Source organism: Biomphalaria glabrata, chromosome 3 (assembly GCF_947242115.1).
Source record: "Biomphalaria glabrata chromosome 3, xgBioGlab47.1, whole genome shotgun sequence".
Lineage (NCBI taxonomy): Eukaryota > Metazoa > Mollusca > Gastropoda > Planorbidae > Biomphalaria > Biomphalaria glabrata.
In genome coordinates this window covers 54824398-54837398 of record NC_074713.1, presented here as the reverse complement: position 1 = coordinate 54837398, position 13001 = coordinate 54824398, and the positions used below count along the sequence as shown (strand labels likewise).

The 13001-nt window shown below is 38.4% G+C and overlaps 1 protein-coding gene across 2 annotated transcripts in view; it reads right to left on the bottom strand.

Moving 5' to 3' along the window:
• The window catches only part of LOC106054479 (uncharacterized), a 74820-nt gene that overhangs the window by 51814 nt on the left and 10005 nt on the right, over positions 1-13001 (bottom strand). For both annotated transcript variants that reach the window (XM_013210357.2, XM_013210354.2), the window contains exons 3-11: positions 12996-13001; positions 11668-11956; positions 10927-11037; positions 8241-10819; positions 5959-6099; positions 4301-4440; positions 2391-2479; positions 1217-1381; positions 114-621 (exon numbers count right to left, since the gene is read on the bottom strand). The exon at positions 12996-13001 is cut by the window's right edge and continues 84 nt beyond it. In XM_013210357.2, coding sequence (XP_013065811.1) covers positions 114-621; positions 1217-1381; positions 2391-2479; positions 4301-4440; positions 5959-6099; positions 8241-10819; positions 10927-11037; positions 11668-11956; positions 12996-13001 — 4028 coding nt within the window. The remainder of the gene's footprint in view (positions 1-113; positions 622-1216; positions 1382-2390; positions 2480-4300; positions 4441-5958; positions 6100-8240; positions 10820-10926; positions 11038-11667; positions 11957-12995) is intronic.

The following is a 13001-nucleotide window of genomic DNA, read 5'->3' as shown; positions in this document are numbered from 1 at the left end:
ATAGCTGTTATGATTACTAAGTAGTTAACAATTTTTTGTATAAATTAAAGGTAGGGGCTATGAATCCTGTCTGGATATGAAGATAAACTATGAAGGCTTACTTATTAACTAACCTTTCTCCTCTGTAAGGGTCCCTCTCATCACGGCTATAGGGATCTCTGGCAAAGCTGTCTCTATGGGGTAAACCACGTCCGCCTCTGATATCCTCATCATGTAACCTCAAATAGTCGTCTCTTCGTGGACCATAAGAATCCTCCCCCCTGGGGAAGGAAATTCTTTCGTCCATTTTAGAAGATGAAAGTGCGTCTCCTCGACTATCATAGTCATGTATTCTTCTGTCATCACCTCTGGCACCAAATCTTACTCTACCAAAGTGGTCCTCTCTCTCGTCTGCCAACCTTTCTGGGTAGTCAGGCTCGCCGCGGCGACCGAACCTCATATCCTCATCTGCCAGCAACCGAGACCTGAACCTGCCCTCTTCACGTTCACTGCCGTAGCCGAAACCCGAAGGAGCTGCGTGTTCTCTTGATCTGAGATCCATGTCTCTTGACCCCCGGTCACCATAATCATCTCTGTAGTCTGCATCTCTGTAGTCCCTGCTGGCTGGCCAATCACCAACCCCTATTGCAAAAAGAAATAAGGGAAGTAGCATCACTATTATTTAACATTCAACTACGTAGAATGGACCTCATTCACCAATCGTAAACAAACAACATTTAGCCACGTGATAATATTGATAAAACAATGAAAAAACATATCATGTGACAGCCTTTATGGATTAAATATTTTGTATAGAAGATTTAGTGAATCACGTGGCTAAATGCTATTTCTTTACAATTGGTGAATGAGGTCCATTAGTGCATATATTTATATTGCAAGCAACAAAGGTTAACTACTAGAGTAAACAATGGGCCTTATAATAATAATAGCAGCAGCTCAAGACATAGTGGACAGTATGTTTCAGAAGCTAAGGGCTGGTAAGATAAAAAATCTAATCGCTAAGGTGTCTGTTTTTGTCATCTGTGTCTTGTATTGCCTATGTCATGATCAAATGGCAAATGTGTTAAAAGACTTTCATTGTTTAGATTGGAAGATTTTTTTAAAAGTGCATAACTGCTGTGAGGCCTAAAATTTTTTTTTGTACAATGTTTTACGTTTCATACCGCACGACCAAGCAGCCGCGTGGTTGTGTAATGGGATGACTTGTCTGACTAACCTTTACCCATGTTCCTATCTCTGTGCATGTCTACTGAGTCTCCATCTTTACTCCCAGCAGCAAAGAGTCCGGCTCGTTCTCTCTCTAGGACACTTTGTGGAGCTGATGACTTGGTATCAGAGGCTTGGCCATGCCCATAGTCAATTACTTCAGCTGGTATAATTGCTAATAAGAGAGAAAAAGAAAATCAGCTTTAAAAACATTCCTATTCTAAAAAAATATGTTAAAATATTAAATTAAACGTCAAATATTCTGAGTGCTATAAATCTTGCAGCTCTTTTTATGATACATTCAAAAATATTCAGACCAATGCCCGCAATAATAAATGTCTATTTAGGTTAGGTCTTCTGAATGTTCATAGATCAGATCATCATTGCCAAATACTACTTTGAAAGCTCAGACTCAATGAGGGAATAAAAGTTAAACATTATTTATTCAACAGTGATGTGTTGGATTGTTTATGAATACAAAGAGAAAACAAATTAAATATAGGACATACAGAAGTGTACAGGGCATACAAAAGTGTACAGGGCATACAGAGGTGTACATGGCATATAAAAGTGTACTAGACATACAGAAATGTACACGGCATAGAGAAGTGTACAGGGCATACAGAGGTGTACAGGGCATACAGAGGTGTACAGGGCATACAGAAGTGTACAGGGCATACAGAAGTGTACTAGACATACAGAAATGTACAGGGCATACAGAGGTGTACAGGGCATACAGAAGTGTACAGGGCATACAGAAGTGTACTAGACATACAGAAATGTACAGGGCATAGAGAAGTGTACAGGGCATAGAGAAGTGTACAGGGCATACAGAAGTGTACAGGGCATACATAGGTGTACAGGGCATATAAAAGTGTACCAGACATACAGAAATTTACAGGGCATACAGAAATTTACAGGGCATACAGAAGTGTACAGGGCATACAGAGCTGTACAGGGCACAGAAAGAAATACGTTGTTTTAAAAGGCCTATCAATCTATTTTACATGCAATAGAATCTTGTTGGGTAGTTGTTATCAATAGAAAACAAATTTGGCAAGAAAAAACAGAAAGATTTCCTAATAAAGCCTAACCCAAATAGTTAAAATAATTACAGAATTCTAAGTTAGAAATTAATTATGAAAAAAAAAAAGTTAGGAAGAAAATAAATTTTGTAAGATTACATTTTTTTTCTTTATTGAGTCCACCATGGCCATAATCAATGCTTTCAGCTGGAATGAAAGGTTTTCTGTCAGGTGGCAAAGGACCATATCTGTAAGCAAAAGATGGACATTGATATGACTGCAAGTGCAAGCATTGATTTAAAATCACAATTCAAATGAAAATATCAAATATTATAAGATAATGGATACATAAAATAATTAACTATAACATGCAATTTTCACATTAAAAGATGCCTCAGAACTGCCCACAAAGATCAACCCTCTTAATTAGAATTTTAATTGGTTGCTTCACTCCAAGTTTTCAAATGTAACTAAAGCCTAATTGTTTTCATTTCCTTTTCCTGCATAAATTATGACATCTTTAAATGGTCAAAATACATTGTAGTCCTTTATTAAATAATTGATACTTCCTTTTTTTTAACAATAATATCACTACAATTAGCTGCCTGAACATGTCCATTTATGCACGAGTGGTTAACATTTAAAAGAGAATGTCTATTCCATTGGAGAAAAGCCAAGAAGAGGTATCGTTTCATAAATGGTTCAGCATGTAAAAAGGGGGCAGCTAAAGAAAGGCTGGAGAATCTAGATTTAGAGCTGACAAATCAGAGCAGTGTCATTGTGTTTGATTGGTTAGTTTGTAGAATGAGATTTCCACTCCTTCTATTCTTATATTATCTTATATAATACAGACGTTACTTCAAAAAAGATGATTACGTCCTACGTGTCATGTATTCAGTCATACATATTAACCAATGACTTAAATTCTGCCAAGTCACTGGTTTTCCTGGCAAGGTCAGGCAACCCATTCCATGCTCTAATAGCACTAGGGAAGAAGGAGCACTTGTGCACATTTGTCCTAGCATATGGGATGAGGAAATGTGCCTTTATCTTTGTGTCTTTCTGAGTATTTTATTAAATTTTGTATTTGAAGATTATGGTTCAGTGTTTTATGTATAATTGCTACTTTACTTTTGCGTCTTCTGTCCTGAAGGCTTTCTAAATTTAGTGATTGAACTAAAGGTGTTACTCTAGTTAAGTGTGAATATTCGTTTGTTATGAATCTCACTGATCTATTTTGTGTCTGTTCCAATTTCTTAATGTTTTCTTGAGTTGAGGGGTCCCAAACAGAGGATGCATATTCTATTACTATTCCAGTGTATAAAGAAAAGCAAATGTATTCTGTTTAATAAGTTTCAGATGTTCCATCAGAAATGAAGACTATTACGTCCTACCCAACTTTATGCTGGGTGTCAGGACGGCAGTGGGACTGAGCATTCTTAAGAAATTGAGGACCAAATGCACACGTGTGTGTATATGGAAGGCAAGAACCACGGAGAGGCAAAGCAGAGGCATTTCATCCAGATGGGTTACAAACGATGGGCCAAACAAGTACTGGCATGGAGTCTTAATTGTGAAGGAGTGTCTATCACAATAGCTCCGTGAGAAATGGTAAATGGCTTCAATGGGGACCGAAATTAATCCAAGGGTTTCCGGCCAAAATTAACAACATTGAAACTTGAAAGGGTGTACCATTTCTTTGTTTTACATGTTGCATTTGTCTCTTCAGAATTACAGATTATAACATCCTACCCCCAATCCTCCCACAAGACACATGGCATGGTTGTGGGCAGGTTTTGAGTCCGGGACCACCAAGACTAATAGTCCGGAGCGCATACCACACAACCAGGCAGCCATCCATATCTTTCAAGTCCTAAAAACACTCCACCAAATTTTTTTTCTCAACAAAACGCATAGCTATCAGCTAGTCATTGTATAATTAATTAGCTGTGATGACCAAACACATAGCAACAACTACTGTAAAGGACAAACTTGTAAAGGACAAACTTGGCAACACTAAATTAACGAATTAACTTTTAAAGTACTTTTGAAATGCAAGTCATTTGTACCTGTCAAAAGCAAGTCGATCAAATCCATAGTGAGCATCTAAATATGGGTCTCGGAAATAAGGGTCTGGAAATCTGTGGTAAGGATCGGCAAATGGGTCTCTATAGGGATCAAAAGGATCTCTTGCATGTGGCGGATATGGCTAGGGAAAAAAGATACATATACATACTGTTAATAGATTTTAAAAAATGTATTCAGCATCTCTCTAGCTACCTAAAAACATTTTCTAATAAAATTGATAAAACATGTATTTGCTGTTTTTAATACCTATGGCAATTCTGCATCTCAAACACAACAGAACTCCTTGTCAACTAAACAAAAACTAGCTCAAAATTTTTTTATCCTAGAAGTGTATATAACCTAGTACTTATCAACTAAAGTTATTAATATGGTGTACAAACTTTTTTCCTTTTTCTGAGTATTTAACGTAACACTTTGCATATTCTTTTTAGAGAGATTAATTCACGTGGTGGCCTACTAGTTAATTACTACAGTAGTTCGTGGACACACCTATTCAGGCCTTGCAGAACACTAGGGTCCCGCAGAATACAGTTTGGGAAACACTGGTGTACAAATATATTCAACAACTAATGAAAAGAGATTATACTGTTTAGAGAAAACTAAAAGACATTTGTCTGTCCTTCTGTCACACTCATATTTTTTTTAAGTGCTGTTTGAAATCTCATCACCTCTGAGTGCTCAAAATAAAATTATGTATGCTATATATGCACATACATAAAAACTATTTAAATAACAAGATAAAAAATAATTGGCTTTCCGCACCAACTCATCTAAAAATACAAACGAAATTGTAAAAGTCCATTTTCTAAATAGTCATCAAGCTCTACATATGAGAAAAGACCAACCATAGTTCACCAAAGATTTCTTGAATGTGTGATTTTAGTTGCCACAAGCAACTCTAACAAATTACAAGGAGACTCAACTCAAAATATTTGAAGTATTTTAAAAAAAACAAGAATGTAACTGTTCCAACAAAATTTAAAAAAAAAATATTTTGACAAATTTTTCTTTTTATATATATATATGCAGTAAGAATTTTGACCTAAAAATGTCAGCAAACAACTTACAAGGGTTGCTATATAAATCTTGTTTTGAATTTTATTTTTAGACATTTTGTGATATAATTGTGCAAATCTAAATCTTACAAATATAATCTATTAAGCCTATTAGTTGAGTCTCAGTTGAATGAAATTCCATAAGCATTGTTTGAATAGGATTAGAACTTGTGATTTATGTGATGTTAGTGAAACTGCTTTAATTTCCATAGTCGTATTTTTCTTTTCTTCTTTACAGCCTATTGATATCTTAACACATATTGATACATCTAAACACATCTTGATACATCTGAACACAATGAAGAGAATGAAGTTCTCCAGTTTCACTCTATCTATCAGATTATAAAATGTGTGATGTAGCACCTCCATTATTGTAATCTTCATTCAAGTTTTGAATTTACAGCTGAATGCATGTGTCAGAAGACAGCACTGTACCTTATTGAAACATTTAGATGTTAATAGACAGCACCTTACAAACTTAATGCATTTAGATGTTAGTAGACAGCACCTTATCCACTTAGAGCATCTAGAATGATGTAATATAACTCACTAATGTCTTCCTCCTAAATTGTTATCAGTCTTACCTTCTTGCCTCTCCTATCTGTATCAATGGGAAGTTCCAAGTCAAACCTTGGTTTTTTTAGATCTGGCTCACCCTCAAAAGGACCTAAAGGCAACTCTTTGCCTCTTAGTGGACCTAATGAATCCCTGCCATCTTCTGGACCCTGAAAGCAATCAATTCAAGCACTCTAAAATATAAAGTCATAATTCAAAACAACGCCACAATACATTATTGAGATATTAAGATTCAAGAAACAGGAATAGATTAGAAGCTGTAGATATTAAATAGGTTTGAGCCTTAATTAATTAAATGTCATTAAACATGTCTAAATTTGTGAAACACTGGGCCAGGATAAAGACAGTGGTCATTGATAAGTGAGAAACACTCTTAAACAGATCAGTGCTTGACTTATACAGTGATATCATAAGGATCTGCACATGAACACTACATTTTTGATATAACCCTAAGAAATTAGAGATCCGAAAGTTTTCTTAGTCATACAGCATCGTAAAGAACAATTTCAAACATAACATGACTAAGCCAAATTTGGATGTTCCTTTAGTAACATTTATAGTTTAGCCATTCCTGTTAATTAATTAATTACTAAGTCATCAGTACTCAAATGGCACTAAGAAATGGAGGCGCTGTGGCTTAGCAGTAAATGATACTGAGCTAAGCTGCTCCTTATGATTGAAATTACTCCTGTGCATCATACACAACATGGCTAAGTCATGATTCTTATATCTACTGTTGTGATTGTATATATCCCTGGTCTTACTTCCTGTCAGCAGAATGGCTTGTGGTGGTTAGTGGTTATTGCAAGGCCTTGTAGCATACTAAGAAGTATAATTTCTCATTAAGGAAACACTCTTTCTCAACTATAGAGCATACAATGAAAGTGAAGAATAAATAATTGTATGGTGGTTGACCACTGATTAGTTAATAATATGACATTCAACTTGTTCATGAATATATTGTTTCTATTCATCTCCTTAATAAATAGTTCAACCTCACTTCTTCCAAGTGTCCAGAAAGGTTTGCGATAAATCCCTACATTTGACCCGGGAAGGTATTTTATCCTGTGGCCAGGATGAAGGATTGCCCTTTCATCAACCCTCCTGTCGGAAGGCCCCTGTCAACAAGATGATCATTTACTCACATCTGTTTGGTCATGGGTCACAGTCTCTTGAACCAATGCAATGGGTTCCCCTATCCCATGAGGCCGGAGGTGACAAACTTCATATTCCTATCCTGTATCATCACATTAGCCTCACCAGACTATTCATTTAAGTCCATGTTAAATGCTTTAGTGACTGAGGGACAAAATATCTGAGCTTCAGTCAATAACTTGCATGACTTGTTGAACAAATAGGTCAAGAGCCATACAGTTTCCTCTATACTTATTTGTAATACTTGGATCCATTAATGTAGTGGAACAGAAATGCCAAATTTGATGGAAGTATTTAAAAAAAATAAATCTATTAAGCCTATTAGCTGAGACTCACATAAATGAAATAGCATAAGCATTGTCTGAGTAGGATTAGAACATGTGATTTATGTGATGTTAGTGAAGCCACTTTATAGTGTCCAGGATCATGATTTTCTTCTCTAAAAACAGGTGTCGCATTAGCCTCTTTACAGACTACTGGTATATTAACCTAATTTAGGGGGACTTGAAAAGGTATTTTCTATACAGTAATAATTCACTACTTAAATAATTTAGATGAAATATAATTGGTCTGTGCTTTGTTTGGTTTTTAGTGTTAACAGTCTGTTTTTTCCTTCCTCCTCCCCCCCCCCCCAGCATTTAAACATCTTTATATATAGATATGAATGGCATTTTTAGGAAAAGTACAACACAGCTTGGCTGTTTCATACTGGCAAAATGAAAAACAACAGAAAAAAAACATAATTTTTTTCTGGGTATTTCATATTTTGTCTAAATGAGTATTAATAAGACTTAAGACTGCTTTATTGATCCTTATGGAAATTTGTTATGATTACAAGGACTCTTTTCTCATATAAAAACAATGTAGCCATTTCCTACTTTGCCTGAAAATTCCATGAGATTTCTACTTTGGGTAAAGGTATTTACGAAAAATGGAATAAGATGGACATGTATAATATCAAAACATTTTTAATACTAAATGATGAAAAACACAAAGCGCTAAATTTAAATTTAAAACAAAGCACACAAAGGACTAAAACAAAAACCACTAAATGATCTGAGCCTAAGCATGAAATGAAGAACAAAGCACAAAATGACTCAAAAACAAAGCAATAAATGATTTAAAATAAACTAACCAGATGTCCAAGTAAATGAGGTTCCATATCCGGGTCATTGCTCCAAGGACCAGCTCCCATTCCACGTCCTCTGCCTCGTCCAAATGGTACTCCTCCTCTTCCCCTTCCTCTAAAAGGTCCTTCTATTGGTGGGCCTTCCCCAAAGTCTTCAAACTCTTGTAGATCTCCAAAACCCCCTCTGCCTCTCATGCCTCTTCCTGCCCCCCTTCCTCTGCCTCTGTTTGCAAAACTTTCTGGAAACGCATCTTCAGGTTCATCTAGTTCTACTGGCCTGTCGGGAAACTCATCGAATCCAGGCATACCTCTCCCACGGCCTCTAGCTCCATAACTTATGTCTTCAAAGGACGGTTCATTATTTAATCCCCCTCTTGGTCTAAGCAATCCTCTCCCACGATCCAATAGTCCTCTGCCTCTCAACATCCCTCTGCCCCTTTGAGGGGCACCCTCCTCAAAGTTTTCAAACTCACTGGGTTCTGAGAATCCTCGGCCACGACCTCGGCCCATGGGTCTGATGCCCTCCTCTAAGAAATTGTTGTCTTGGAAACCAGGGTCGTCCATAAATTGTTCTCGTCTGAAGCTTTCTTCTTCCGGGTCTGCACAAGAGGGATCAAAGTCTGGAAACCTTTCTCTCATGCAATCGTCGAAATTCACATCCAACAGTGATGGGGGCTGGGAACGCAAAAGTGGGGCTTGCCCCCTACCCCTGCCTCGAAATTGGAATCCGCCTCTGCCTGGACCTTCCTCTGCATCAAAAAAATTTGAATCAGGTCCGTCACTAAACATGTCATCGGGGCCTCTCTGAAATTGTCCACCTCTTCCTCTCTGAAACTCCCCTCCTCTTCCTCTTTGAAACTCCTCTCCTCTGCCTCTTTGAAACTCCCCTCCTCTACCAAGCATAAAGTCACTTCCACCACCCCTAGTTCCTCTTTGAGAATCACTTCCTCTGCCCATTGGTAGCTCCCCCCTTCCTCGCCCCATGTCTCCGCCTCTGCCGCTTTGAAAATCGCTGCCTCTTCCCATTGGAAAGTCAGGCCCCATTCCTCCTCTCTGAAATTCTCCACCGCGTCCACCTCTTCCTCTTTGACCTCTGCCTCTGTCGGGCACTGGGCCATTGAAAAAAGGGTTATCTAGGTAACTATTATCATGTTCAAAGTCTGGGTTATTTTCTTCTCCAGGTCCTTGGTTGAATGTTTCTTCTTCTGGAAACTCTGTTTCATTGTTTGGTGGCCCAGGAAATCTAGGTCCTTCATTCATGCCAGGTCTACCAAACCTTGGCCCATTGCCTCTCATGTTATTCCAGTCCCCTCGTCCTCTACCTCTAAAATTATCACGCCCTTGAAATCTGGCTTGATTGGGAAATCCTTGTCTTGGACCACCTTGAAAGTCAGGGCCTGGTCTTGGACCACCTTGAAAGTCTGGACCTGGTCTTGGGCCATCTTGAAAATCAGGTCCTGATCTTGGACCACCTTGAAAATCAGAACCTGGTCTTGGACCACCTTGAACATCAGGACCTGGTCTTGGACCACCTTGAAAGTCAGTACCAGCTCTTGGACCATCTTGGAAGTCAGGAACTGTTTCTTGTTGGAAATCAGGACCAATTCTAGGGCCTCCTTGGAAATCTGGACCCATCTTGGGACCACCTTGGAAGTTAGGGCCCATCATCCTAGGACCACTCTGGAAGCCAGCACCCATTCTTGGACCGCCATGAAAGTCAGCACCCATCCTGGGACCACCATGGTAGTCAGGACCTAGTCTAGGGCCTCCATGGAAATCAGGTCTTGGACCACCTTGAAAATCAGGACCTTGCCTAGGGCCTCCAGGGAAATTGGGGCCACCATAAAAGTTGTTTCCCATTCGAGGCCCAGCTTGAAAGTCTGGTCCTTGAGGTCCAAAACTGCTGCCTTGATTCCCCCATTGACCTTGGTCTGGTCCACCTGGAGCTTGGTTCCAGGTATTCCAATTATTAGAGTTGTTAGCGTCAAGTTGATATGAAGGTAATCCTGATGTATCAGCAGATGACTCTGGCTGACCACCAGACATCCACATTTTCTCAGCAGCCTGCTGTCTGCTCTCTATGATGCCACCTACACCATTTTCATCTTCATCCAGATTCATATCCTCTTCCCCCTTATCATCGTCACCAATGCCTGGAATCTTGACCTGGCCAGAGGGAGAAGAGACCTGCTCTCGAAGATTGGGTTTTCCCTGAAAAACACTTTGTTCTTTGCTGTCAAACTTTTTCTCACTGACTGTTGAGGGCGGGCCCCCTTTATTTTCTGAAAGATTCGTTCGAGTCAATGAAGGATCATCTCTCGCAGAGTTTGGCCTTCCGAAAGCTTGATTGCTAGGAGGCGTTTCCTTCTTAGCACTATCCCAGCGGGACGCTTTGACCCCTTCAGCAGTTTTTTTGACAGGGTCAACACTATCTGCCATAACAGTAACACCATAAGAAGTCAGTGAAAGTTTTTCTAAAACAGCCTGTTTCTGAGAGTCGATAGTACTTCTGCGAAGTTCCATTTGCTGTTCGTAGGTCTGCCACTGCTCAAGATATTGCTGGAACTGTTCCTTGTTTGGGTGATCTATACAGAAAGACCGAAAAATTTGTTAATCTTCAAAATATTACATTGAATCATTTTTTTAATAGCAAACTATAATGAAGAAAAGTAAAAAAAAAAGGAAATCTAACTTTGGTTCTGTTCCCGCCAATCATCATACTGTTTCTTCCACTGTTTGTATTGATCTAAGAAAAGTTGCCGTTCTTGGTTTATCCTATCCAACTCTGCAACTAAAGCTGGATCTGAGAAGAAAAAAAAACATGTCATAGATATAAACTACCACAAAAGAAATGGAGGCCCGATGGCCGAGTGGTAAAGCGCTTGGCTTCCGAACTGCAAGAATGGGGTTTTTAATTTCGGGATCTTTAGGGCGCCTTTGAGTCCACCCAGCTCTGATGTGTACCTGACATTAGTCAGTGAAAAGTAAAGGCGGTTGGTTGTTGTGCTGGCCACATGACACCCTAGATAGCTGTGGGCCTCAGCAGAAATAGATGACCTTTACATCATCTGCCCCATAGATCGCAAGTTCTGAAAGAGGAACTTCACTAGCAAAGTAAATAGTTAATTAATGAGTATAAATTAGGTCCAATGAGCAAAAAAAAAAAAAAGACATGCAAGAAGACTTGAACATTTACTTTAAGTAATTTGATCTTTGATATTTAAAATCACTGGCATTTCTTAAAGAATACACATAGAGCAATACAAATTGTGAATAAAAAAAAGGTTACAACACAAACACAACTGGAAATAATATTCAAAACATAGAGGTCAAGGTTTAAAGCATAGAGGATGATTTTTCCACATAACCTAAGTGTTTATTTATTAATGACAACAAGCATAATTTCCCTTATCTCAGCTAAATCAAATTTTACCTGGTGGTGGTTTTGTCTGAGGTCTACCAATTGCTGGTTCAGTGGCGGTTTGGCTCTGGTTAGTAGGTGGTAAATGTGGAGGAGCAGGCTGTGGAGCCAATGACGCCGCATTCATATTCTGCAGCATAGGACCCTGAACTTGACTGCCGGCAACCCCTGGCATCATTTGATTTGGAGGTTGATTGTTGGCAATGCCTGGCATCATTGGACCTGGAGTTTGATTGGTGGCAATCCCTGGCATCATGGGACCCTGAGGTTGATTTGATGCAACTCCAGGCTTATACTGGGACTGAAATGAAATTAACATTAGTTAAACCAAATAAATTAAAAAAAACAGCAACTAATTAATTACCCTCCTTCTCTCCCCTGAGTGGAATTCAGCAAAAGTCTCAGAAAAAAAAAAGTTGCACTCTGGGATCTTTGCTATTCTTCTAATTACTATAAATAAAGAAAAACAAAAGTAAAGTTCCCCTTTCAGACCTTGCAATCTATAGGACAGATGATATAAAGGTCATCTGTTTCTATAGTCAACGGTTAACAGCAGTGTCATGCGGCCAGCACAATGACCAACTGCTTTTGAGGTGGGAGGACTCAGGGGCAGCTTTTTTATCCTGAATTTAAAAAACCCAGTCCTTACCAAGATTCACACCTGGGACCTCTCAGTTCCGTTTACCACTTGCCACCACTCCCCATAATTGCTTTTTAATATCATACATTTAAATGCAGAAGTTTATTTTGCACAATAAATAAAATGCATATTTGGAAATGAACAATCTGCTCAAACTAGCAGTGCATTTAACAATCTCTCAAGGAGAGTTAGGGGCAATTAATATCTGCACCTCCCAATGAAATTCAAGGTCTAAAAAGTTTTTCATCCCAGCTCTGTGCCTATAGAACCTGGAGCTGACCAAAAAATCCTGAACAATTTGAATCACCAAGGGTGCTTGCATTTCATTCTAAGCACAAAGTGGCAGGATTACACCAGCACTAATGCTTGAACTAGTTAATGCCTATATTACAGGCAACACTTATTGAAGAAAATTGAAAATGACCTCTACTGTGCAATGCTTCATTTGTGATTGATATGGCTAAATAAGCAGGTCATAACTGAGTCACATAACACATTCTAATTCAGTGCCTCATTATTATTATACAATATTTGTGACTGCTAATAAAAATCTAGACACTGAATACTGTCAACTTAATACAACAACAAAAAATAATAATAATTGACATAGATTAAAATTTAAAAAATATATATATTGGCAATAAAAAATAAATAAAAAGACAGCCATCCATCAACAAAGTCCACTTGCCTATATACTTACATTTAA